Source organism: Sparus aurata, chromosome 2 (genome assembly GCF_900880675.1).
Source record: "Sparus aurata chromosome 2, fSpaAur1.1, whole genome shotgun sequence".
In the NCBI taxonomy this organism is placed as follows: Eukaryota; Metazoa; Chordata; class Actinopteri; order Spariformes; family Sparidae; genus Sparus; species Sparus aurata.
In genome coordinates, this window is record NC_044188.1 from 11124186 (window position 1) to 11150588 (window position 26403).

At 41.9% G+C, this 26403-nt stretch overlaps 2 protein-coding genes across 7 annotated transcripts in view; both read right to left on the reverse strand.

The window, feature by feature from the left end:
• Nucleotides 1-9426, reverse strand: part of arhgap32a (Rho GTPase activating protein 32a) — a 30200-nt gene extending 20774 nt beyond the window's left edge. The window contains exon 1 of one of the 3 annotated variants that reach the window (XM_030395242.1): nucleotides 9407-9426. The gene's annotated coding sequence lies outside the window, so the exon portion shown is untranslated. Of the gene's footprint in view, nucleotides 1-4240; nucleotides 4480-8527; nucleotides 9346-9406 lie in introns of those variants that run through there. The other 2 variants (XM_030395223.1, XM_030395234.1) reach the window with 2 other exon arrangements.
• A 5879-nt stretch (nucleotides 9427-15305) lies between these two features.
• Nucleotides 15306-26403, reverse strand: part of igsf9ba (immunoglobulin superfamily, member 9Ba) — a 73300-nt gene continuing 62202 nt past the window's right edge. Inside the window, exons 15-21 of one of the 4 annotated variants that reach the window (XM_030392437.1) lie at nucleotides 26074-26158; nucleotides 25807-25968; nucleotides 25194-25239; nucleotides 24210-24296; nucleotides 21913-23526; nucleotides 17747-17877; nucleotides 15306-16865 (exon numbers count right to left, since the gene is read on the reverse strand). In XM_030392437.1, the coding sequence (XP_030248297.1) occupies nucleotides 16657-16865; nucleotides 17747-17877; nucleotides 21913-23526; nucleotides 24210-24296; nucleotides 25194-25239; nucleotides 25807-25968; nucleotides 26074-26158 (2334 nt within the window). In that variant the 3' untranslated portion in view covers nucleotides 15306-16656. Of the gene's footprint in view, nucleotides 16866-17744; nucleotides 17878-19512; nucleotides 19891-21912; nucleotides 23527-24209; nucleotides 24297-25193; nucleotides 25240-25806; nucleotides 25969-26073; nucleotides 26159-26403 lie in introns of those variants that run through there. The other 3 variants (XM_030392439.1, XM_030392438.1, XM_030392444.1) reach the window with 3 other exon arrangements.

Consider the following 26403-nt stretch of genomic DNA (forward strand, 5'->3'; position numbering starts at 1 on the left):
TCATGCCACAGCGCTGGGAGCAGCTACAGTGATAACGCACGTCAGGGGCTGAGGATTCATGCGATGGCTTTTCTTGAGAGTATCAGCTCCTGCTCAGCGGAGCACTGACAAGTTTTGGCCGCAGACAAAAACACAATCATATCTTCCTCAAGGAAATGTCAAGATTGTCATAGCAGCTTCTGTACATGTCCTTGGATGAGGCATGCAGCTTTAGGTGGACAGCTTTTAACACCCTTGGCTATACCTCTTTTGCTTCTTTATTATGTGGACAATTAAAACTTTTAAATATTCATGTGGATTTGGATATGGATTAAGTACTTTAAGAATAACTGGACAAAAAAATTAAACCACCCCCATCATGTCAGGCCAACAACTCACTAAAGTTGATATGTTCACCATGTGAAATGGTGAACACACAGTGACTGAGCACCCCGTGGCTAATTCAGTATTCCTCCCAGATTATTCGGGTTGATGCTGTCATTTTCTGACTCTTTTAACATAAGCAAAACAAGTGCTACTCCTTATACAGTACACTAAATCTATTCCTAATAGAAGCTTTTGGTTTTATGCATGTAACACGACCCCAAAAAAAGACGGGTTCACTTTGTGTCAACGGGATTTATTATCCAATTAAATACAGTTTAATATCAACTCATTTTGACTAACTAGTTTTTAATTACATCTTCTTTTGGCCCGCTCTTTCACAGGGGCCATTGGCCAAAATAAAGTCTTCAAACCGTGATTTTAAAAGTAGGTCACAAGGTGCACTTCCATTTTCTCTATACCCACTTATCCTTATCCAAGAGACTGGAGCCAATCCCAGCTCGCACTGGGCAAGAGACAGGGTGCAGCCTGGACAGATCACCGGTCTGTCACAGGGCTGGAGTATAAAGATTTCTTTTCTGTTGTATATCATATGAAATTGAATATTTGGGGCGGCTGTGCATAAAGAAGCCACAGCGGGTCGTTCACTAATTGGAAAGTTGGAAGATCCCATGATCCCCCAGCTGCAAGTACGACAAAGTATCCATGTGTGTGTGAAGGGCATAGCATAAAAATATCGTGGAAGCACTGTATCACTCCTGAGCAGTGCTGTAGTCGCCACACTAGAAAAGTATTCTATAAATCTAAGTCTGTTTACCAATTACTTTGGGTTTTGGATTGGCAAAACATTCAAATGAGACATTTTAAGCGACCACCTTGAAACTGAGATGGACAATTTTCACGTTTGTCTGAAAGTTTACAGGCCAAACGATGAATCGGTGAACTTAAAAAAATAATCAGCAGATTAATTGATAATGAAAATGATCATTAGTTGCAACCCTACACAGTGCTGACACACACACAGGGACAACTATTCACACTTACGTTCATCAACCTAACCTAGGTCATTGGACTGTGGGAGGAAATTGGAGCACTAACAAAGAACCTCCTCACTGTGAGGCAGCCGTGCTAACGACTCCATCACCTTGCCAACTATGTACAACACAGAAAAGCAGGGGCCCATGTAGCACTCCATCGCATCAAGTGCTACCTATAGTGTTTAGAGATGGTTTAGGTTGCTTTTCTCCAGTTCTTTCAAATTGCCAGATTTCTTGATATAATATTACAAAACAGGAAAAATAATGAAGAAACTACATATCCCTGGACCATAATCAGTCCATGAGAAGTCTGATAGTGGAACAGCCCCTATCAGTCTCACTTCATTATTCCTACTCCTCTCTTTATGTACTGTAAACACACAGGAGGAATGTAGGAATGTCCTGATGAAGTGAAACTAGACTCTTCCCGATGTTCCTCCTCAACCTTCCCATGACTTGCCTCCAAATGTATGTGGGCGCTTGGCGTTAAACGATGAGTTTAAGGCATGCGGGCACAAAATCGGCTCACACCTCAGAGGTGCAGCCACACAATAAAAAAAAAAAAAAAAAAAGCCTCTCCAATTTACACAAGGCAGTTTTACCTCTTCCCTAAGCAAGTTCGCTAATCAACACAACGAGTGGATTCATCATGCCCGACCGCTGCTGTAGTAGCAGTTTCCCACCAGCCCCTCTGGCCCGTAGCCTCATTGAGTTGCTGTTGACTGACTTCCACAAAACCTCATGACTCAGCAGAATGTGAGCATGCAGACAGGAATACAGGCCAGTGTGAGCTCCACTCTGAACACATCTCATACTGTATCTCCCCTCTAATGGACACCGCAACCTTGCCAGAGGAGAGCCAATGCATTACACAGACAGCAAATTAATTTACAGTAACATCGAGCGCTGATTCAAAGGGGCCATGTTGGGGAAAGGTGTTCGGAAAGTCATGTGAAAGAGCCATTTGGCACCACATTATGCAGAAGTGGAAGCACGAGGAGTACTTATAATGTAATAAGTGGAGATCTGGATCCTTAAATAGTGGTCCATCATCCACTCAAGACCAGGGCTGCTGCATGTCCATGAGTTTATTCCCACGTGCTCTTAAATAAAAAAAACATAGGACTCTGGACTGAAAATGAGTATAAATAATATGTACACTGCAATTATATCCATATACTTAAAAGAAAAAAAAAAAGCAGAAAAATGTCCCTCTTTGGCATGGACTTGGATGAATCGACGGTGAAAACCTGAATTCATCAGTTTTCAAATTATGTGTTCATTTTTGGGCCCTAGAGCCTGTTCATGCCACTGTCCTACATACATTTGTCAGCCTCTCAATGGTGATTGACGTCAGTGCAACCTTCACAAATATCAATACTTCATATTTTTCAAAATGCATGCCCCTTTCCTTTAAAACTTTCCAGAAGGACGAGGAGTTCTTCTTTCCAGGACGTATGAAATGTGGATTGGTGGACCATCACAGTAAAAACACTGCCAGCACAGCTATGTAAAATGGAGAAATAACACAAGAAAGAGAAAAGGAGAAAAAACGCGAACAAGCATAAGGCCTTGAAGCAGCCCTTGAGTCATGATCAAATAAACAAATAGGAACAATATCTCTGCTGAAACCACTTACAGCACTCGATCTGAGACTAAGACAGGGATCGACGTGAAACTAGTGCCAAAAGTGACTCCCTGCCACCACAGCTACAAAACAACTACAGATGAAACGCTGGGTGTGGTGCAACAGTACAGTTGACTACATGCAGTACAGTGCTTAACACAGGCTGTGACAACCAAAAAAGGTTTGGTCATTTGTCATGAATGAGGAGAAAGAGAGAGAAACCGGGAGACGATAATGAAAAACTGGAGGGTTGGCAAGTAGGTCCGTTAAAAGTACAACATTATCAGTTCTGAAACAACACAAATGACCATTTGAAATGGTAGAAAAATACAGTATAAAGTAATAAGGTATGACATTTTTGCAAAAAACCTAAAATTGAATAAAAATTACCAAAATTAAATTAAAAATTTAAACCGAAATCAGGATATTTTATTAAATTTTTCAATCAAGTTAAGTGCAAATGTTATTAAATCTTCAGGAAATCATCTCATTTTTGGATGCTGCAGTGTCTCTTAATATGTCTCCGACATGCAGGGCAACATAAAAAACAACGTGTGCCACACAGTCACCAGGATATAGCGACTATCTTATATATTTGGCCGTGTGGTGCCAACGGAGGGCAGAGATTCTTAGCGGCTGCATGCATTCCTTGATTGAAAACACTGCACGGCGCACAGTACAAAGCTTGACCTTGCTGATTGTAGCACATCAGACAGTGAGTCTTTTCAAGTGTAGGAACATGTTGTGCTCGTCATTGCAGAAGAGGCTGGCTAGCTTGGCTCTTTGAAAGCCGCTTAAAGCTTTTGTTTTTTGCCAAATTATGCAAGACGTCGTGGGAGAAGAGCTGCAGACAACAGAGAGCGACATACAAACGAGGGAATCTTCTTATAGCGAGCGTCGCGATACATGAAAGGTAGACTATTTTGGAGGTGGCCCAAATAGCTTGAGCTATAAATAGACAAAACTGTCACGATTGTAAAAGATAAAAGGTCAAGAATCTAGGAGGCGACCTTGCTCTGTACAGTGAGTGTCACTGTCCATGGCAGAGAAATGTGGGTGGAGACATACTGACACTGTCTGCAGCATCACAGGCGAGGAAAATAGAACAATGTCAAACCAGGTGACACAAGCTCTTCATCTGGAAGCCTTGAATCAACGTCGCCCATGCGCTCGGGCGGAGATCATCTTCCACTACTCCTCCATCAGTCGAGCAAAAATATTTAGAATGCAACAACGAAGGATCCCTCTGTACCTGTCACACGTGAAGAGGAGGGGTGTAGATGTTCTGAGGTCAGGAGACAGAAGCAGAACAGGAGGATGCCGCCCTTGTATCCGATGGCCTACATGGTGTTTTTCTAGAGAGAAATAGGGCAGCCTACACAATCTTTCCCACTGCCCATGAAGTCGGTATCAGCAAAGTGTGCTGACATGAAGAATGGCTGCCTACATGTTTGTAGCTATGCACAGCAGATGCGTGCGAGTGAGTCACAGCTACATCTTCACATGTGAGAGGACGGAGGAAGCATATCTGAGGAGGAGGAGGAGGAGGGGATATGAAAACTGTTTCTGTGTCAGGGTTTGCCAGCACACCCTCTAATGCTGATATACTGAAGCTCAAATATGGATATTTGGTAGTACTTATATGGACCCCTACAGATGAAGAAGTAATGCAATGACATCAGAAGGCCTCAAAGATAAGACAAACAACACAAAAACACTTATTCACAATAGAAGCTTCAGCTAGCTTATTAGAGCAGGTATTGTGGTAAAGTCTGATTCAAAGAGGTGAATAACAATAGGGGTTGCTATGTCATTATCTCTGTTGGATGACCTCTTTTAAAAACAAAGCTGCAAATATGCAAGAATTTTTCGAGGGAGATACTGATGTAGAATTTGGTTTCAGTAAAAGAAACCCCCGTGGGTGACTTCCAGACATTTTATGCCTCAGTTTTCTTAAAACTGACAGCATTAACTGATTTTTTTGGGCCATTTGGGGACAGCAGAAACAGGTTACAACACATCTGGCTGATATGGAGCGCTGACATATATTAAGATGGACGACATGACAGCTCCTCGGTGTAAAGCCAAAACATCTCGATCGCACCCTGGAAGCTGGCTGCGATATATATCACAAATCTCGCCCCCTCCATGTAAGCAGATTGGACATTTGCACATAAAATACTTTTTTTTTCCAAAGATAGTTTCTGTCATTTAAGGTCATTGTTATTATGCTGGCCCATGTGTTCATCTTGTGAAGTTTGACTTTAATTAGTTATGCTAGAAAAGAAAAAAGGGGCGAAACGTCATGACTGACAGCTGGGCCCTGCTAACGGAGCAGGTGGTTGTATGGGCGACAACTTGAGCCCAAAATATTTTGGCTTCATTTTTGTACAAAGGGACTTCTGATTCCATCTGATTCATGTCCATGATACAGAGCAACAGAATTATCATTTGCTCTGTATCAAATGCTGGGGAACTATAAGACTCTTAAGCTGCTTAAGAGTAGTTAATGCTCTACTACGTTCACCAGCGAGTTGCTAACTGTGTCCGTCTGCTGTTTGGTGCTGGGGGGGATAGCGGACAATCAGTTTATAGCTCTTTTTAGTACACAGCCTCCTACTGCAGCTGAAGACAATGTAGATACGAGCTGTGAGAATGACCCAAAACAGTAAAGTAACAGGCTGTAAACCCCAATAAAATAAGCCAAAAGGCGCTACAAAGCTCTGTAAAGCTAAGCTGCAGAGCCGACTTTTAACCTACACTTCAAGCGATCGCGGCTGAACGAGATGCAAAGAAAAAAGGCATATTGTGATTATTTTTGACAGGTACTGTGGTTACAATACGAGTCACAATTTTAGTGGTAACGGCAATTTTTGCATTCCATTATCACCCCAAAACTAACATGTACATGTCTCTTCAATTGATTGATCAGCCCCACGGGCAATCCCTGTCAACTACAAGTAGCAATGTGATCAAAACCAATCAATGTAAACCATAATAATTGCACCTTCAACATGTCTTGATTGCGATGCAGATAAAACCATCTCCTCCTCCAGACAGGGCATGTGACAGCACCGTGTCGTCAGCTGGGGAGGAAAGTTGGTTTCAGGCTCTCATTCAGAGCTCTGGACTGCAGTCAACACCAGCGAGAGACGTAGCGGAGAAAGACCCACGGTTGCCATGGTAACCTCTCTCCCGTCCACCGTGACTTGATGCTCCTCCAGACTGAGGATGCGGTGGCACGAGGAGGGAAACGAGGCCTGTAGAGAGACCTTTTGACCACCAGCTTTGACACATCACCACCGCCGTCGCCGCCGCCATCATCGTCATCACCATCAGTCAATCTGCCTGAAGAGATGACGTCACCGCCCATCCGCCCTGCAGGATTCAGACGTCCCCCTGTGTGCAGCTGGCTCTCTCAGTGAAGCCACAACGCACATTTCTCTTTAAAATCAGCCATCTTTTAGTGAGGCTTTGTCACTTGTTTCACTTCTTGGATGAGAATGAGGAGGAGGATGAGGAGGAGGAGGTGGGGGTCATATGATCCCATAATCTTCTTGAAATCTACCAGAGTGAGATTAACTTTATTTCATCTCACACTGAGTCGGCGTCACAGCTCAATCTTTGTCCTGCAACCTTCGGAGTTCCCAGTGATCCCCGACGAAGGGCAGAGGGCGGGATGAACAGCAGGGCGATTAAGTTGTAGACAACAAAGACCCAAATATTTAATCAACATGCCGATCTGCCACCTAAGCCTCACAGTGAAGCACAGGCCTTTCACTCCCTCTTAAATCGAGACATGATAGTAAAAACAAAGAATGGGTGGGAATTTTACCAAGTGGGACAAATATTTTAGGAACACTAAGAGTGATACCGGAGGATTCAGCCGTGCCACTATTCTATTGGCTCACTAATGCAATACGGGGTGTCACAGAGAACTCCCACACAGTCGCACAAGATCACAGTCACCTGCCTGAGCTAATGCAATCAAATACAACACCCCTGCAACAATTGCTGCCATTGTGAAGCTCATGATCCGCTGTATCAGAGATGTTGACTCAACTCGTGGCAATCATCTTTCAGGCTGTGACTGTGTTGTAATATTTGACTGTATTACATCGTTAAATACTCAACATTTGCTAATATTTAGTCCCAAGTCATTCCAATACTTACAAGTGCTGTATATTGTACGTACATGCTTCATGATATGATGTAAGGCTACGTTGTTGGCTTTGAGTGATTTTGAAATCGTCGCATGCATCTGGCTTATAATAGACCAAAGGATTCATGAACTAGAGTCCAAGATAATGTTACCAAATGACTTGTTTTGTCAGACAAACAAGCCAAAACCCAAAGATATCAAGTTTATTATTACATATGATTAAAAAAGAGCAGTGCATCCTCACAATCGATAAGATGGAACCAGTGAATTTAGGGAATTCTTGCAAAAAAACAATTTTGAACAAATTACTTGTCAATCTTTTAAACATTCCATCGGAATATAATATACCCAAAATGTATCTACCAATTTGTCCTCAAAAAAACCCCCAAAAGTTTGGTTTATTGTGTGTAAAGGCTTCACAATATGTCACGGGATGACAATTTTCCTAATCAGTCTTTCAGTAAATTATTCTCCAGAGTCGTTGATTAATGATTTAATCTTTAAAATATCAGAAGGTAGTGAAAACGCTGAACCCTACGCCCAAGATGATGTCTTGTTTTGTCCCAAATTCCAACAGAGATGTTCAAAAAAGCAGCAAATCCTCAACATGAACAAGCTGCATCTGGAGAGTGTTCGGTATTTCTACTTAAAAATTAAAAAATTCAAATAATTGTTAAATGGTTAACATAAAATACCAAATGTAGCCATACAGGAACCTTGTATCTTGTCCCCACATCTTCAAACACACATACAAACATACTGTATATTGTGGGTCCAGGCTAAGGAACTCACTGTCATTGATCAACCTGCTGATTATGTCCTTGATTAATCTCTAATCGCTCGATCGATGAAATGGCAGAAACATAATGGTATTTTTGCTGAGGAAAAATGGATCTGCAAATCAGCTTATATGATTTAAAAAGGCAAATAAATGGCTCAAAGACACACAATCATAAGATTCCGAGGCTCATACTGTACTGTAATAGATTACATTGGTGTCTCATGTTGTGCCCACCCACTGCATTACAGAGCTTCCTAGAAAAAAAACAGCACCCAAATCCCCCCGACAAGATAAACTCAGATTTGTTTTCATAACCTGCCTCTGATGCAATCAAACAGTCCACACAGTACAAACTCAACTGGGAACCAGTGGGAAAAGTTCACCATCGGTGTACTCTGACCTGTTGGGCCTGGCGGATCACCATTCTCTCCCTCACACACTCACACACACACACACACACACACACACGGTAATCTGTCAACTTCAATTACGATTGGCTGATCAATCGAGATGAAAAAAAAACCGATCAGGTGTTGAGATGAGAGCAGGTTAGTCTAGTTGTGTCAGTGCAGTACGTGTTAGTTCAGTGAGCCTACCTGTAACTGTGCACGCTGCTCCACTCTGCTGCTGCTGCTGCTGCCTCCTCTATGCTGCACAGCGCTCAGCTTCTCGACGAGCAAACATGTTGTCAGCATCGCACCGCACCAACGCTCATCTCGGACTCACACACGGGCTTCTACAGCCGACCGTCTGAGGTAGATGTTTCTCAGGATAAAAACGGTGCCGGGCTGCGACATCGCTGAGGCAGTGTGGGAGTCATCCCGGAGAGAGCCGCGGCCGTCTGACGGACTGCTGAGGATCTGCACTCGCCAGCGGGAGCGCGCACCGCTGGTGTCGTGCCCGCGCCTCGGATTTGTTTCTAGCCCCAGGGGTTCCCGGACCTTTTTCAATGTCAAGGACCCGAATATGAGGTAGGCGTGGGGGCACGCATGGAGCCCCTGTTTGATAATAATCACCACCCCCCAGGAGCCCCATCTGGCAAGTTGTGCGGTGTTAGGTAATGCTTTGTACAGAATTACATAACCGTGTAGTGTAGGTGGGGTGGTAACAGTGAGAGGAGTGAAACCTGGTGTGCAACACTTCATCCTCATATCTTATTGTCCACCGAAGGACATGATCATGCTCTTCCTCAGCAAGGATTCTTTCATTAATCTACCTCTGTTCATCCCTGTGTCTGAACTGATATTTTTTTTAGGACCCTCAATTTAAAAGATTTCGCAATTAATTAATCTCCAACTATATTTGACAATGGTTTATTTAATTAGCGAGCAAAACACGGTGGTTGCAGCTTCTTATAGCAATAGCTCGACATTTTAGGAGGCTAACTACTGGAGACGGGAAACGGCGATTTAGCATAAACACTTTAAACATTCAAAGGTTGCTAGCTCATCCCAAAAGGTAGAAAAATATCTTACCAGCACTTCTGAATCTCACTTATTAACAGCTTGTTTGTTTTTAACCGGTTTAAAAACCATCAAAACATGAACTTCCTGTACGTGTCAGATGGTTGCCTAGCAACATTGAGGCGGCTGCAGGTTTCCAGGAAGTCACTGTACGTAACCCTCCTAAAACCTCAACATGCTGTTTTTAAATGTAGTTTTAGGCGCAGATTAAAGAAATTATATATAGTATGTTAGCAGTTATCTGTGAGATTAAGAGGTGCTGTTAAGGGCATTTTGTTGCCTTTGGACAGAGCCAGGCTAGCTGTTTCCCTCCGTTTCCAGTCTGTGCTAGGCTAAGCTAACAAGGTGCTATCATAGGTGCACCACATAGGCCTGATTATGAAAGTAGAACCAATCATATTATCTCACCCAATTTATTACTTTTCAAAATCTTGCACAAATATTTTAAATGTGGGGTTTGCAGCTGTGCAATTCCATCATTTGAATATCAGCTTCTTTAAGCAGTAGTTCAACATTTTGGGTAGATACGCTATAACTCTTGCATCTGCTCGTTACCAGGCAGGAAACAGTTATCTGCACTGGTCACACATGGAAGCTAGCATGGCTCTGTCCAAAGGTTCAGAAATAGCTTACCAGCACCTCTAAAGTTCACTTATTAACACTCTGTGTGTTTAAACCCATACCCAGCAGGCAACCACAAGGTGATGACATGTCTACAGGAAGCTGGCCTACTGCCCTCACCCGAGAAGTAGTATGGCACTTAAACCTAAACATAAAAACATCATTGAGTTTTTACGGGGATTTAATGTGAATTAAACAACAATTATATGTGTGTGTGTGTGTGTGTGTGTGTGTGTGGAAAGGAGTTATTTGGTGTAGGCTATTACTCTCTTGCAATTTAACACAAATTAGTTTCCACATCTTAACATGATATCTAGTCATACCAACATCAGGCTACAGCCTCTACAAATACCAAATGTTCTTACTAGAGATGGTAGGCTTCATTAAATTGGCTAACATCAATGTTTACGTTACGTTGTGTCGGCGACACTTGGTTAGCTGGTGTTAACAACTGCTTTCGGTTCAGATGTTGAATCATTGTTGACGTGCTGTTGTGGTACACCAGTTCTGCTTTGCAGTAGACACATTGCACTTTGTTATCTTCTTTTTTAAGTGTGAAATGATCCCAAACTTTGGACATTCTCTCCCTGCTGAAAAAACAACATAGACCAGCATCAAAACCAGCACCAAAACACAAATGCTGGTCTTGCTGGTGAACAGCCACTAGCAAGGCCAGCATATGTTGTGTTTTGGTGCTGGTCTCTGCTGTTTTTTTCAGCAGGGTTGTCTTTCACGGACAGTTTCCTGGCTCTCTTTTTCGTAATCGAATTATTCAAGTTATCCAAGTAATCATTGCAGCTCTAGCTGTTTCCCACTGTTTCCAGTCCATGCTAGGCTAAGCTAACAGCTGCTAGCTCTAGCTTTACGGGCCTAGTGGATATTATGAAAGTGAAATCTGTTATCATTTCACTCTTGGCAAGAAAGCAAATAATATAGACCAAACTATTAACTGATTATTTGAAAGAGGTATTGTAAATTAACATAATCGTTAATAATGCAGCCTGAACTAAAGTCAGTAATAGGATTAAACTCATTCTTGAAAAGTCATATAATTTAATAGCCCGTCATATCTGATGACAAATATGAAACAATTCAAATGTATTTTTAAAAGAATCTGCAGATGATGTAAGCAAGCTATCATGAGAGCAGGCCGTTTAAGGGTTGTGTGTTTGACCAGTGGATTAACTGCACCTTTCTTTTTCCCCAGGTGTATGCAGATGGCTGCTCATTTGTTTGTTTCCCAGCACACCAGGGGGAATTTGAACAAAAGCACAAAGGTCACTCTGACAGACCTCATCTTCTTTCAAGTTATTTGTTTTCCTTGTTCTGGCTCAGCCGCTACACAATTCATTCCGTAACGTTTGGGCGGGGACGGCAGTGCCGGGGTCAAAATATTAATCATTGAACAAGGTGCGTGCACTTAAACGGAGCCTTTGATCCTCCTTGAATAGTTTTTTTTTCCCAAGTTAAGTTGCATTTGTCAGATCTAAGGCTTAATTTAAGGGATGACTGTGATTACTGAGGGACAAATTCTTCCTAAAACCGGCACTTTAACATGTGGCCTGCTGCCTGTGTGCCCTGGAATTAAATAACAAACAAAAAAAGCCTGACCTGATTATGCGGCTCTTATCCCCCACACTATCTTGCCCACTCTCTGCCCAACACTTACACCCTGTGTACAGCACATGAACTACACCATCTTCCTCACAGATGGGATCAGAGGAGCTCCAGATGAAACAAAACCACAGGGAAAAAATAAAGCCTCTTTTGATTTTTTTATTATATCAAAATACAAAAATTTGAGAGGAAAATTTTGTATGGGACTAAGCATTTGAAATGATATGGTGACATGAATACAACACTGCTTTCATATTCTCACAGACATGCCATAGATAGAGCATAGATCATGTAGCTAGGCCCATGTCTAAGTCATGATGAGCCACCAGGAGTGAGCCTGTGCATTTTCCCTATCAAGGCTTTTGATGGCGACTGTCACTGTATATTCAGGCCATGTTGGTAAGAGGCCAGAGTGGTTTTTCTTCTTTTTTTTTTTTTTACATCATAGTTCATTCAGGTTTCTGTTTACCCAATAAAGAAACAAGATCCATGGCAGTTGAACATGAAGAGTGAGTAAGACATGATCTCAGACGATACAGAATTCACTGGACAGCAGTGGCAAACGAGAGAAAAGTAATACAAATATTATACATAAGGCTTTGGTACAGCACCATACAGTATGAGTTAATTGCTCACAAAAAAGTTAAGTGAAGCTTAATACCTGATGTAGTGACAAAAACTGAACGACAAGTCTAAAAAACTGACCCAAAAGAAGAGAGAAAACATCAGGTTATCGTTTTTAAAACAGAGAAAAGTAAAAAATGTTTTTGCTTTGAGATATTTACATATGGACACTGTTGAAAACAGAAACATCATGGAGACAAATTATATACAAAAAGAAACAACATATAATACAGAATGTAAACATGTGATGTACAGCACAGAGTTCAGTGGATGAAAATGAAATGTAAATTTTCTTCCTTTTTAAGCACTACTTGGTTTGCTTGAGTATGAGCATTAGCTAAAACAGTCAACGATGTAGTGCTTATTGTAGCCTACAATAATAATACATTCTAGTTTCTCAGTGCTGGTACACATGAAAAAACAGAGAATATAGAAAATACTACATATTTCTATTTTCCGTCCAATAACAACCAGCTCGGATGTCCATGAATGATTGCTAAATAGGCGTTTTTTTTGTTTTTTTTGTATTGTCTCTACATGCAAGATTAATACAATAAAAAATCAAATCAGTTTCTAAGTATCATCCTACCAGCACCTAGTGATGCACTAAAAGCTGTAAGCAGAAAAATTGGAATAAAATAAAAAAAAACAAAAAAAAAGAATTGAGCTAACAGTACGTCCAAAGCAGCCCTCTTAAACACTGTACATGTTTCTGTTGAATATGCAAAAAAGAGCCCGGAAGACGACATCCATTCGTTAAAACCCATGGAGAGGATGTATGAGCTTTCCCAAGACCTTTCTACCAGGAGCAATAAATACAAACGTGGTCTGATGACTACTCATGGCTATACTGTACAGTACTAGTAGGAATTCTACCGTCAGAAACGGTGGTGAGATGACGTGAGACGGTTACGTCCCTGCAGTAGTGTGCTTGAAATACAGTGCTGTTAACCGAAGATGGTACAGGAAGTGTGTAGAAAAGATCCCCCTCATGGCCTGACGATGCTCTCAGATTTCCCTCCCATGTGTCCTGTGGCGTGTTTACTAATCTAAATCAGGTTATGTTTCTCCTTTTTAGGCTGGGTTAATATTCTCGATATCATCACAAATATACTTTAGAGAGGGTACCTTGGAAGCACAGACAGACATTTGCAAACACACTATAGAAAACAGGTCATCTTTGAGTTCATTTGAATGTCACAAGTCGCTATTATTTGAGGTTATACTACTATTTTTCCAGTATTGTCTATCACTGTCATCACACCATGATACTGTTATGATAAGGACCTATAGTGTCTACCAGAGCTAGTTTAGTTGCTCAAACACACAGGGCCGAAAGAGTCGCTCGTGGTAACGGAAAGAAACAAAAAAAAAAATCTTTAGACCTCTATTCTACAGCACCACAAAGTTAAACATAGCACCAAGTCGTAATGTTCAAAGCAACTATGCCCTAACACACTTTTTCTTTATCAAACTAATGTAAACACAATTTCCTCCACAGCACGTATTGTACATGACTATAGCATGTCTGTGACTCATAGAAAAAAGTTTCCTTCAGTTTTTATTTGCTTTGGACACCTGAAGGCGACAGATCTGGAGTGAATCTACATGTGTGCTCATGAAACGGGCAAAATACAGTATTACTTTGTTTCCAGAAATATTAGTATAGAGGGCAACACACTTCTGCTTCTAAAGCTTTTTCCAATGGGCATTCACGTACTATACATCAGAGAAAATACTACTTAACTTGTGCAGCCAGCGGGCTATGGCAATAATACATCGTACGGTACTAACATTAAGGTTTCTTTTCTTCTCAGATAAAATAACGTCTGCTAAAGTATGACAAATGAGGCACCTTAAAATGTTTTAGAAACATTATCCACTTAAAGCCGTACTGTAAGCAAATACTTTTTATATATAATCTAATTTCTTTTTCCGTGGGATCCTTCCCCGTCTTTTCATACATCCTCGTACAAGAACGTCTTCCTGTAAAACACGGTTTTGATTTATCTTTACAAATACAATACATACCATGTACAGTACATAACAAATATAGATCTTTTTTCTTCCTTGTATCTTACATGGAAACCAATTTGTTAAAGTAGAATATGCACTTTTTCTTTTCAGGCAATCATCACTTTCGCACTCGTCAAAAGAGATTTCAGTAAGCAGACATCGAGTCGATTCATTCATGTGGATATATTTGTCGGAAAACCTCGGATTTGTTGGGAGCAGGTGGAAATATATCTGATGCGTCTTTGAGTGGACTAGCGTTGGCAATAAAAGGAAACCGGTTGTTGTTGTTTGTTGTTGTTGCTGTCGTTGCCGTCAGAACGAAGGGAGCTTGGCTCAGAGCACACAGAGAAGTTAAACAATTTTGGACTTAAAGTGCCGGCTGCTCATCATCACCAATCGCAGCTGCACTATAATGGGTCATTCAATGCACTGTGACATTGGGACATTCATTTCCTGTACAGCAAAACATACATTCATTATCGGTTAGTGTCGAAAAAAATTAACAAACACACAGAGAAGTAGCTAGCAAGTAATATACAGTTGTTAAAGATAAACAGTCAGGGTGGCCATTGTTTGAATATTTTTTTTTAAAGGTGCAGTATGTAGTTTTGGGGAAGACATTTTAAAGAATTTCAACTACTTTAATGAAACAAACTCTTTGTTTTCATGACTGAATAAACAAACTGACCTTTAAAGGGCAACATGATTTCATACTGTTTTACTTTGTATGTGACGGACCCTGCCACCTTTCTAGCTTCAGACAAGGCTCTGGGGACCTTATTTACCTCAGAGAACAGCTTGTTTATTCACTTATGGAAAATAAAATAAAATATTTGAGTTTGTATTATTATATTATGAATAAAATTTTAATTAATTCTGGCTTTGAATTTCTTCTTTCTCCAAAACTACACAGTGCCCCTTTAACAAGCTTTACAAATCAGTCAACAGCTGTTGTTAAACATTAACATCCTTATTCTACTGGTTTGTTCTCTCATGTACATGCTTCTGTACTATTCCACTCAAGTTATATTCATTGATTTATTCACCTTTTTTTTTTTTTTTACCTAAACTTCATTTTTTTTTCTATTTGTACGGGTATTCTGGTTTTGTCCTATTACTTGGATATACACAGTTGGAGCAGGTACCCATTTAAAATATAAATGTAAAAAAATAAAATAAAATAAAATAAACAAGAAACAAGAGTTATGCATCACGTAGCATTTTTTTTCTCTCGTGTGTCCTTGGCAGAGAAAGTAAAAACACAGAATTTCGGAGTCCCTTACTCCCCCAGAAGAGACAAGTAAGTGAAGGCGAAGGAAAAAGGCAGTTTATGTTCGAAAAAACAAGAGAGAGAAAGGCAAAAAAAGGCACCTCTAGAGACGTGCCACGTTACACAAATGATTCCTTAATAATGAAAATACATACAGTACACTTCACAATTCATCACCCTGTTCTTCTAAGCCCTACAAGTCCGACCTCTGCTGATAAGTCCCAAATTATTTAGAGAGTTCTCGTGAAGGCTATGATCTTTAATCTTAATACGGTGCTATAGCGATGAGTGTAAACACACTGAGCCATCAAGCACTAGAGTTAAGACAGTCCTCTCACTGTTGGCATTGGATCGTAAATCAAAATAAACACAATTACGCCTGCTATTACTGATACTAAAAAACTGCTTCTAAATCAGATAAAGTTAGGCCATATTATCCATTTGAATGAGCGGTGTGTATGTGTGTGTTTGTGTGTGTGTGTGTGTGTGTTGGGATATAAACCTTTTTAACCATACATTTCATATGAAAAAAGGTCAAGTACGTACAGTATACCACAAGAATTACAGCAACTCTGCGTTTACTCTGAGGTATATTTTGTGGTAAGAACCCTGTGTTGAAATACTGACACTATTTGTATTGTAGGAAAGGTAGACTCATGTCCCTGTCCGAGGACGCACCAGGCTTCACAGTACACTGTTTCACTGAAAAACCTAAAGATATGGACCCCTCAATGACCAGTGAGTGAAAAATCTTTAACGTGTTGTGACATACTCAACCAACACGTTGTTATTACTGTAGGAGGAAGCTTAATTCCCTTGTTTTACTATTTATATACATTATATATTTTCAGAGCATTTTTCAAGTGAAACTCCTCAAGAGACAAGTAGTGGTGACAACTCAGAAAAGCCATTGTTCTTGTCTTCAAATAAGATTTCCAACCCCGGCCGGCGTGTTCAGCTGGATGTCGTCCCCACTCCCCAAACACTGATGAACTTGTAGAGATTATAAGAAATGTATTAGCTTGATACAGGGAGCAGGGAGTGCTGAGGTTGGGTTTTTTATTTCAGGGAAGGTCAGTTTAGTCGAGTCCAATGGCTTGGTGGGCACAATGGGTCAGCGTAGAGTCCCATAATTTGGGCCCTCAGAGTCTGCACTGGCCAGAATGCCTGTCTGGTCCTCCTCCGACTGCCTGCGGTGCAGGAAGGAGGTCAAATAGAGATAGGGGTTCTTCTTGTTTTGCCTTTTCCTCTTTCTGTGGAGGCTGAGATCCTTACCCTCTTGGGGTGTCTGAGATTGCTGCTGGGTCTGAGAGGAACACGCACCTGACAGGGAGGCAGAGAGAAAGCACAGGAGTAACACACCACCCACACATTTAAAGGGACAGTGCTCCTCAAAAACCATGAATACATATTTTTCCCTCTTATCTGAGTTTTGGAGATATCGGCCCTAGAGATGTCTGCCTACTCCTGAATATAATTGAACCAGATGGCACTCGGCTTGTGTTACTCAAAGCACCATAAAAAATGAATAAATACATTGAAAAAACTCTATTAATCATGATTTGGTTAATCAAGATAATCCACAGATCTTGTTTTAAGTGGATTCATGTAGGAATTATTTTCTTTCTGGGTAACCACACAGAGAAGTGTGCATCTACTCATGGAGGAATGGCTATCTGACTAAGCTAGCTAACGTAACAGCCATGAATGTACAGTGGCGTAGGGATGACATATTTACCCACCTGGAGGTTAACATCGCCCTGGTTCCATCTGCAGAAAAAAGCTTATGGGATTTTTCAATTGGATTTTGGATTATTGCAGAAAATAAGCTCTTAGGCAAACACAGATTTATGATATGTTTAGTTCAGCAAGATAATCTTCACAGATGAAGCTAAAGAGCTAACGTTAGGGTATTAAAGAACTACATCATGGTTGCAGTCACGCAAAGAAGAAAATAGTTTAGACATGAAACTGCTCACAAGAAGGTCTGTGGATTGAGTATCTGGGTCATGATTTCTGGAAAGAGATATTGCTGGTATGTTTTTTCAAATGCATCTTTTGGCGCTACAAGCACCATCGGGCCTCTGACACTCAGACATCTGATACTAAACCAATCTAGACAAGTGTATGTATTTTTGATTTTGGGGTTGAATTGTCCCTTAAAGATAAACCTCATGAATCGTCTCTGTGGTGGTCGGACAAACCTGTTCTCCTTCCGGAGGTCGTGTTGTTATTGTTGTTGGCAGCCACTCCCTTGGCTTTAGTAATACAGTGGTGTAGCAGTGCTGGTAAGCTCTCAGACCCGGCAGGATCACTAGACGCACCTAGAGGTTCCCTGAGAAGAGGAGAGACAGCACAGCACACATCGTCCGGCATTAATCCAACAAAGTCGTGTTCGGCCCCGTCTCAGATGTGAACAGACAGAACGTTTGCATTGCTATTTTTTCCAGTAGGCGCTATCGTATGATTTGGTGAGAGCTCTTGTACTTCTACTGAGAGCCCTTTTCACTAAGATGATGAATTTCAGCTTTCTATCTGCATTGATGGATGATAAAAGTTAGACACAAAGAAAGAAAGAAAGAAAGAAGGAGGGAAAGAAAGAGAAAAAGAAGGGAGAGTTGACTTAAGGTGGCAGTGGATTTGGTGAAGAATTTATTGGCTCTTCAGTTTCTTCTCAAACAATCACAACATTAAAGACCCATCCAGGAGTTTTAGGATTTATGGCAACACAGACTACATGTCTATCCGTAAAGTTTTTCAAATTGTGATAGTCAAATCTGGGACATTTTGTGGTCTTAGCAACACATTTCAGCTATAGACAATCTTATGCAATCACTGCGCCGATTCAGGTTTGGGTCTTTAAATAGTGACTGCCTCAGAAATGCGGGCAAAATTTGTCTCTTTGCTGTATAAAACTCATAAAATGAAAATAATTTCTGGGACTGTAAATTGCTGTTCCTGTAACAATAAAGTCTTATTTTAGATTCTATATTTTTTCAGTGAATGCATGAGTATTTGTGTGTGTGTGTGTGTGCGCTATCATGAAGGAAAAATGTGTTTGCATACGTGTAAAACAGAAAATAACGATCTCTCTCTGAACCCCCCGAAGAACTATTTTCATTTCATGAGTGATACATGCTACGTTTAATGAAAAATAATCAATGTTCAGTCAGAGAAAAAAACAACACAAAGATCAAGTATCTTCTCTGTCGTAACCTGTCGTAGAAGTAGTTTTACCTCGTACCGATTACTCTGGTTTTGTTGTCCATCTCTCATAGAAAGATGCAATAAGATTCAAATCAATAACCTCACAAACAGCATGTGTTAAGATCAGGTTCATGAGGCTCAGTGTTGGCTTTGCCTTTCAAGGAACTGATTGCAAACAGCTTCAAAACGTGACTTAACGATTCATTAAGTCAAGTTTGTTGTGCCAAACATGTATCGTTTTCAAAAGGCTTTAGGAACAGAAAGCTTTAGAGAGGCTGTCCATCACTTGTCACTGTGGAGAGAGAGATTGAGAGCCATTAGCAGAGAGGGGGGGAGACAAATCTGAGAATTGCAACAGTCCTGGACAGATAGAGAACATTTCCATTATCAGAGGCCACAATGTGTTAAATATTGTACATTTCCATAGACATGAACACTGTACAGCACACTTTCATAAACATGAACACTGCGTACAGAGGCTTCACCATGCTGACGGGAGGAGATGGCAGGAAGAGGAAATGGCCGTTAAAGAACAAGTCACATGACAGGAAGAGGAAATGGCCATTAAAAAACAGTCACATGACAGAAAAAACGAAAGCACTTAGGACAACAAATGTGACAAAGAATTTAGTTTGAGAATTGTTGTTATTTGTTTGGTCGTAGAGAGAAGTTTAGAGAATGCATGCATGGCATTTTGCACATGGAACAAAACTTTAAAGGGGAATACTCCAGTCTATCATTCATGTGCGTCCTCTATTGATTCAAGGCTTTTTTTTTTTTTTCTTTTTCTTTTTTTTTTTTTGGTGCAAGGAACCATGTTCAAACAATCAAAAGACAAAAAATGCTTCTCCACAGTCCAAAACCGCTCCTCCTGCTTGCTCTCAAGCGTAATTACTGCAGCCTACACGCCACAGCAGGCTTACTGTGCCTTGGAAGTGTATTGACAAATGTGTCCTGCAGTCATTATTACCATTAGTTGCACTTCACTTGAATCCAGCACAGAGGCACAACCCAAAGCGATTCCCCTTTAAAGGAGAGAGTGATTAGAGCCCTCCCCCTGCTGACCCCTCCCCTCTCAGACATGGGTCCGACCCTTACCTATTGCGGCGTAGGGGACCGGGTCACAACGCTGCCCAGATAGCTGAGATCAATCAAAAACAAATCACGTAAGACCCTTACCCTCTATAAAGCAGCAGCCCTATAAGCTACCTTCCCTTACAGGCCAGTGATGGTGCAGGAGCAAGTCTCTGCTTCATGGCTTTTAGCTACTGTATCATGTAGCTTCTAGGGTTGTGAGGTGGGTGTGAGGGGGCGCAGGAAATGTGTACAGCAAAGAAATACTACGGGGCATAATAGTATATGAGTCTCAGCTATGTTTTTATGTGGGTGTAAAAGTATGAAACTTCCTGCTTTATGTCTCACATTCTGTATACAGGGGCGCTGATCTACCAGAGAGCTGGGTGTCTGGGTGTGGGTGTCATTTGTTTGACTAAGAGTTTTATCATTAATCACTAATCATTATTCAGTAGGTACAGATTTCAATCCTTTGCTAATGGTTAATAAATCACTTATTCGTGCTATATAACACTGTTGTCAAGCTATAATAACGTCTGGGTTGCCAGGTTGTGGCTGACTTTCCTTCTTCTCCAACAGGATAACTGAGTTGTCTTCACTAATTCATGAATTCATGAATTCATTCAACAGTTTCAACTCTTCTGCAGAGCATTTCGACCAAAATGCAGCAACAGAATGTAATTAAAGAAAATGTATTCAGGTACTTAAGGTACTTGTACTTTACTTGAGTTTTTCTATTTTCTGTTACCTTATATTTTAAAGTATAAATAGCACAAGCACTTGCAAATATTGTGCTTTTTACTACATTTAAATGTAGTTACATTTAGTTACCAATTACTTTGCACATAACATGCCACAGCAGAACTAAAGTAGCACATTTTTAAATGTATTTATTGAATTAATCCTGATCATCACAAACCGGCAAGACCAATAATCGTTTGATGCCTATTATACTGTACGTACATACATACATATAAATGTATGAATAATTTACTTAAGTACATCTATAACTAGAACATTTAAGACCTTTCACTTTTACAAAAGTAACAGGATATCTTTACTTTCACTCAAATATGATTCACTGCTAAAATACATTTTTCTACCGTCTATTCCTTATTTACGACTGCAGACTCCTCTAAAAACACAAACAATTACTTATTAACATTTATAAAAATACTGCACAGATTACTTAGTTACTTTTGTTGTTGGATTATTAGTGCAAAGCAAGAAACTCCTGGTCCTTCAAGAATGATTTGTTAACATTTATACCTGCACACCTACAGATATTTTCACAATCTGGCAACCCGAAAGATGTTCTTATTCGTAAATAATAACTGTTCTATAGTAAACAATTTATTTACCATTAATAAAGTCATTATTTACAGCTTATAAATGTAATCATCATATAAATGTTGAAGTTATAGAAAGTGGTACCTATTTCTTTGTATGTAATATAGTGTTCTTCAAATTATGTCAATGTTGATCAAATATACAGTTTATAATTAAAGTTGAGCATGAAAATTACTTTTTCTAGGGATTCACACATTTAGTTTTCCTTTTCATACTTCCTTCAGTTATTGATCTGATTAGATTTAATTTATATCCAGCTGTGAAAGATTGTTTACTTCAAAGTTTCAGTCTTCAAAATGGGGGACAGATAAAAAACAGCTTTTAAAACAGTATATGTGAGTTTTTCTGTATCCTCTAGCTTAAGTGATTCATCTCACTGTCCCTATAGTTTTTTTTTTTTTTTTTAATAACTTAAATTTACATTATCATCAATATTTTGTGAGATTAAATATGTTCTATCAAAAGATAAAGACAGTAATACATTATCTTAAAATCATATTGAGCTTTCACATGCCATCCTGTTTAGGTAAATGTCATTTTTATGACACAATGTGTGCTAAATGCAATTACATGCCTTCTGCATATTCATGTACAATATGCATCTTAATTATGCCTAAATGGAGACATCAAAGTAAAACTGGTTAAATACTGAGGAAATTTGGAATAGAGAGCAGACGAGGAGACAAGTCTCCCCTTTAAATAAATATGTGACTATTCTCTACTGGAATGGATCACCTACCCTGAGGCTGATATCTGGAGCTGAGAGGGCTCTGAGGGCAGCATCTCCTCCTCTGTCCTTCTCTGGGATGGCCTCTGCCCGAAAACATCCCTGCCCTCCAGAGGGGGAGAGGGGGACTGGGAGGGGTAACTGGCTGCAGTGGAGGCATACGACATGTGGGCGTGGTAACTGGGGCTGGGTAGCCTGGCGCCCTGAGTGGGAGAGGTGGACAAGGAGGACCTCCGGGAGAAACTGACAGAGGGCTGCAGGGTGATCTCATGCATCTCCAGAGACCGAGAGGTGCGGAGGATGCTGGGCCGCGGAGGGGGCCTCACTAGAATATCGGGGGAACCTGGCTGGGTGCTAAGGGGGCTTTGGGAGAGTGGAGAGAGGCGGGAGGGCTGGAGTACTAGTGGGGGTAGGCTGGGGTCTGCCCGGCGCCCCGCCCTCGGGCTGAGCCAGGACTGAGGGCTACTACTGGGGGCTGTGCTTGGGCTCCCTGCACGGGCTGCCGGGTCAGGGTAAGGCAACACTGGTACACCCACACCGTGGGCCGTGTGTCTGAGCTGGCCGAGACTCTGGGCCTGTTGCATAGCTAAACGCCTAACCGGAGGCCCCAGGGGCCTGTCTCTGCCTGGGGGAGCCACAGGGACCTCCAGCTGCAGGAGTCCAGGACTTGTTGGATCCTTTAGTGGAGGGAGGTGCAGGCGACTGGGGGGGAGAGAGTGAGGAGGGTATGGGGGTGGGTCAGGGAGGTCCTGGGGATGATGTAAGGGATGGTGAGGTGGGTATATGAACCGTGGACCCTCTAGACCGAGGAAGGGTAACTCATGAGGCTGCCAGCTTTCAGGTGAGAGAGGAGGAGGGCTGTGTATGTGAGACAGAGAATGGCCAGAGGCAGTGTACTGATGGTGCTCCATCTCTCCACTCTCCTCGGGGATGGAGGGGTAACCAAAGGGCCCCTCGGCGGTGCCTGGGGGGGAGGACAGAGCGGAGCTACGCGGGCTGATGTCAGGCATGTAGAATGGTGGTGGAATCCCTGATTCGCCGCGGCTGCCTAGATACCCATAGAATGGGCCCTGGGGAAAGCCCCTGTAGCGGGAGGCCGGGGCCTGCCCTGAGGCGTGAAGTGCACTGCCCTCTGCAAAGCTCATACCTTCCATGGCCCTGTGTAGGCGGGGACTGTAGGTGGGGGGCTGCGTTGACTCCAGGCTGGAGGACGTTGGGGAGAGCTGGGGCCGCAGCGTGGGCATGATGGGCGGCAGAGGCCCGGGGTCAAAATCATTCTCCTCATCAGACTGCCGGAACTCAGGGTACATGTCAGACTCCTCTGCGAAGGGGAAACCCTGGATGCGGCGGGGCGGTGGGCTGGTCTCCATGACGAAGCGGCCATCGGGGCCGCGGCTTATCAGCTCAATAGGCGTGGTGACCTCTGCCTCATACTTGGACACACTGTATTTCTTGCTGGCTATGGCACGCTTGGTTTTCTTGTAGAAGGAGAGCTCTTTGTCTTTATCTCTCTGAGGGCTGGGCAGCTTCCTGACGTACAGGCCTGGACCTTGGGAACCCTCCGAAGAAAGAGAGCGGGGTCGAGATGGAGGAGAGCTCTCTGGACTTATCTTCCCCGATGATAACCTGAGGAATGATGCAGACACAGGGCACTGGTTTAATTTAACACACACAGATGAAACACAAAGGGAAAGTGCGTATTTTAAAAGAAAAGAAAAAGATGCTGCAACAGGCATGAAGGCGGTTTCATTCTTAAACTAAAGAGATGACACAATACAAAAGCCAAAGCACTCTAACAAGGCAGCCATAATGAACTGCATTATGATAATGACCAGTTTATGGCGGCGGCAGCATCCTGATAGGACAGCAGCTAATGAACCAAGCCAGAATGACGGGATGAGAGACGCAACCATGACAACCGTATCACAGATCTATTGATTCTACATCTTCTTGAGCAGACGTGAGACCAATTTCCATATGCCGCACCAAATGGCGATGTGGGGGAAGCAGATGACATCTAACCAGGCCTCATTTGCCCACACCAGGAGCAGCGCAGTCGACACTTACTGGGTCACTGAATGCATCAGGTAGACATACATTATAGAGGGTGCATATACACCGTACTGAACTGTACATGCAGCTGAGCTAATGCAATTTAATCCACGTATGGTGCGTGGAAGTCTGTGCATGCAAATAGGCCAGCTTCACTACAACATTGTCACTTGATAATTTCTATGCAATGCATTAACCATGCAGCCAAGCCAGTGCAGTGCAGCACACTCTGTATTTTGGTGCAGGCAGGCACTCACAGGGGGCTGGCGGGCGGGGGCAAGAAACTGCTCCTGGCAGGCTCGTCCCAGCAGGGCTCTACCCCTGGCAAGGGGGTGAGAGGAGGCCTGCGATGGGAGACAAATGACATATGGGCCTGGTTCATCTTTGACTATGCTACTTGCAGGAAGGACTAAATGTGAACTCCCTGATCTGCCTGGACCACTTTATAAAAACACACATCTGATACTGACGATTTCCCTCAAAAGTCTCAGGCAAACACACATTTCTTCTGGAATGGGATTCACACAAATTATTGTCACAAATGAGCTTCTCCTGAGATTGAAATGCAGTCATACATGTACACAAGATTTACACACGGACAGACAAATACACACATGTGGCGACATATATACTGTACATTAAATGTGCGGCTAAACAAAACCAAAAAAACCAGCATTATTTAACACTCAGTTTCATGCAGAAAGCAGACAGCGTTTGAGGTTAAAGAATACAGATGGATCAAAAATCAATACACATACTGCAGCCTGGGCACTCTGGGTAATGTGCTTAAAATGCTGACTCGCTGCTTTGAACTTTCCTTAATCTGCCCATGATCCGCTAGAGGATGCTACTGTACATGCTCTTCCACACCCTTCCAGCAGCTCAAATATATAATCAATGTCTTCTTTTATAATCCACCTGGGCTTCTTCTTCTTCTTTTTGTTCTTCCTCTGCATGCTCATTCATTTTGGAAGTTTAATAAATACACCATGTCTTGCCATATTACCTCTTTTAAATGCACAGGAGAAAGCACGCTGTGTCTGCTAACAAGGCTTTAAAAAGATCTATTGTTTCCAGCCGCCAGCTGCTTCAAAATAAACTTAACTGTGCATAGACTTTACTGTAATTTATCATCCGAGATTTACGCCTTGTCACAGCGTACATGGGAAGGTGCATTAGAAGATGCACAGTAGTATCCACCTCTGGCAGACTGCAGGGCCTCCGGCGTTGACTTTACTTACGGTGACTCAATGCTTTTCCTGAAGTGTGTCACCGACAACGGAGGATCTGAGAGGACAAGAACATTCAAATTTAGCATTTCCTTTGTTGAATGCTTCGAACTGAAGTCATAGACATGGGTGGATTATGAAATAATGGGACATCTGAAAGGGCAACACGTAGGAGACCTTTTTGTTTGTTTTGTGTGTCTTCTTGGTAGTTTTTGTCTCTTTGTGGTTGTTGTTTCTCTCTTTGTAGTTGTTTTGTTTCTCTGTGGTTGTTCTTTTGTCTTTTTGTAGTTTTATGCGTCTCTTTTCTTGTGTTTAATTGTTTTGTGTCTGTTAGTGTTCTTTTCTGTCTCTTTGTAGTTGTTTCATGTCTCTTTGTTGTTGTTTCATGTCTTATTGTAACAGTTCTGTCTCTTTGTGGCTGTTTTAGATCTCTTTACATTTTTTTTTGTGGCTCTTTGGCATTGTTTTGCATATATCTGCATATGTGTCTTGTGTCTCTTTGTATTCATTTCATTGACTTTTGCCCTGCTCCCTGTCTGCCCATTAGGCCCATTCAATAATCCATCCATGGTCAGAGCTCTACTATGTTTATTACATGCAAATCGAGCAGCCAAGGGAGACTGACCTGGTTTGCGTTTGAGTTTGCGACGGTGTTGCTTATTGACAAAGCAAGCTGCTAGAGTGCTGAACAGTACTGCCGCTGCCAGAAAACAGATAGTTGCCACAACACCCGCCACCACAGGCCGCGCCAGCCCCTCCTCAGGCAGCTCTGCAGGGGGGAAGGGATCTGAAGGGGCAGACAAGCAGGTAACATGGAGAGTTAGCGACAACTCTACCCCTTACCTGGGCCGAGCATTTCTGTGTGCACTGCTTTTCTTGTAAAGAAACAGACCTGTGCTCGACACTCCGACGACGTTGCTGCTCTCACTCATCAGGTCGTCCATGACAGCCATCACTCTGAACTCATACCAGGACTCCTGTCAGAGAGCCAAACACACCCTTCTTTGACCGTCACGCTGCACTGTACTCACTATGTGATCGAGTTTTTGAAAATGGTGATGATGATATACATTACAACTCAAACTTAATTATTGTGTGCATAATACGAATTATGGTTTGCCGCTGTCTTGTGTGTTTTTTAGTCATTTAAGTGCTACAAACTACCTTTTTGTGATTGTGACCCAACTATAATCTGTAGCTGAATGGTTAATAAAGGGTTAAA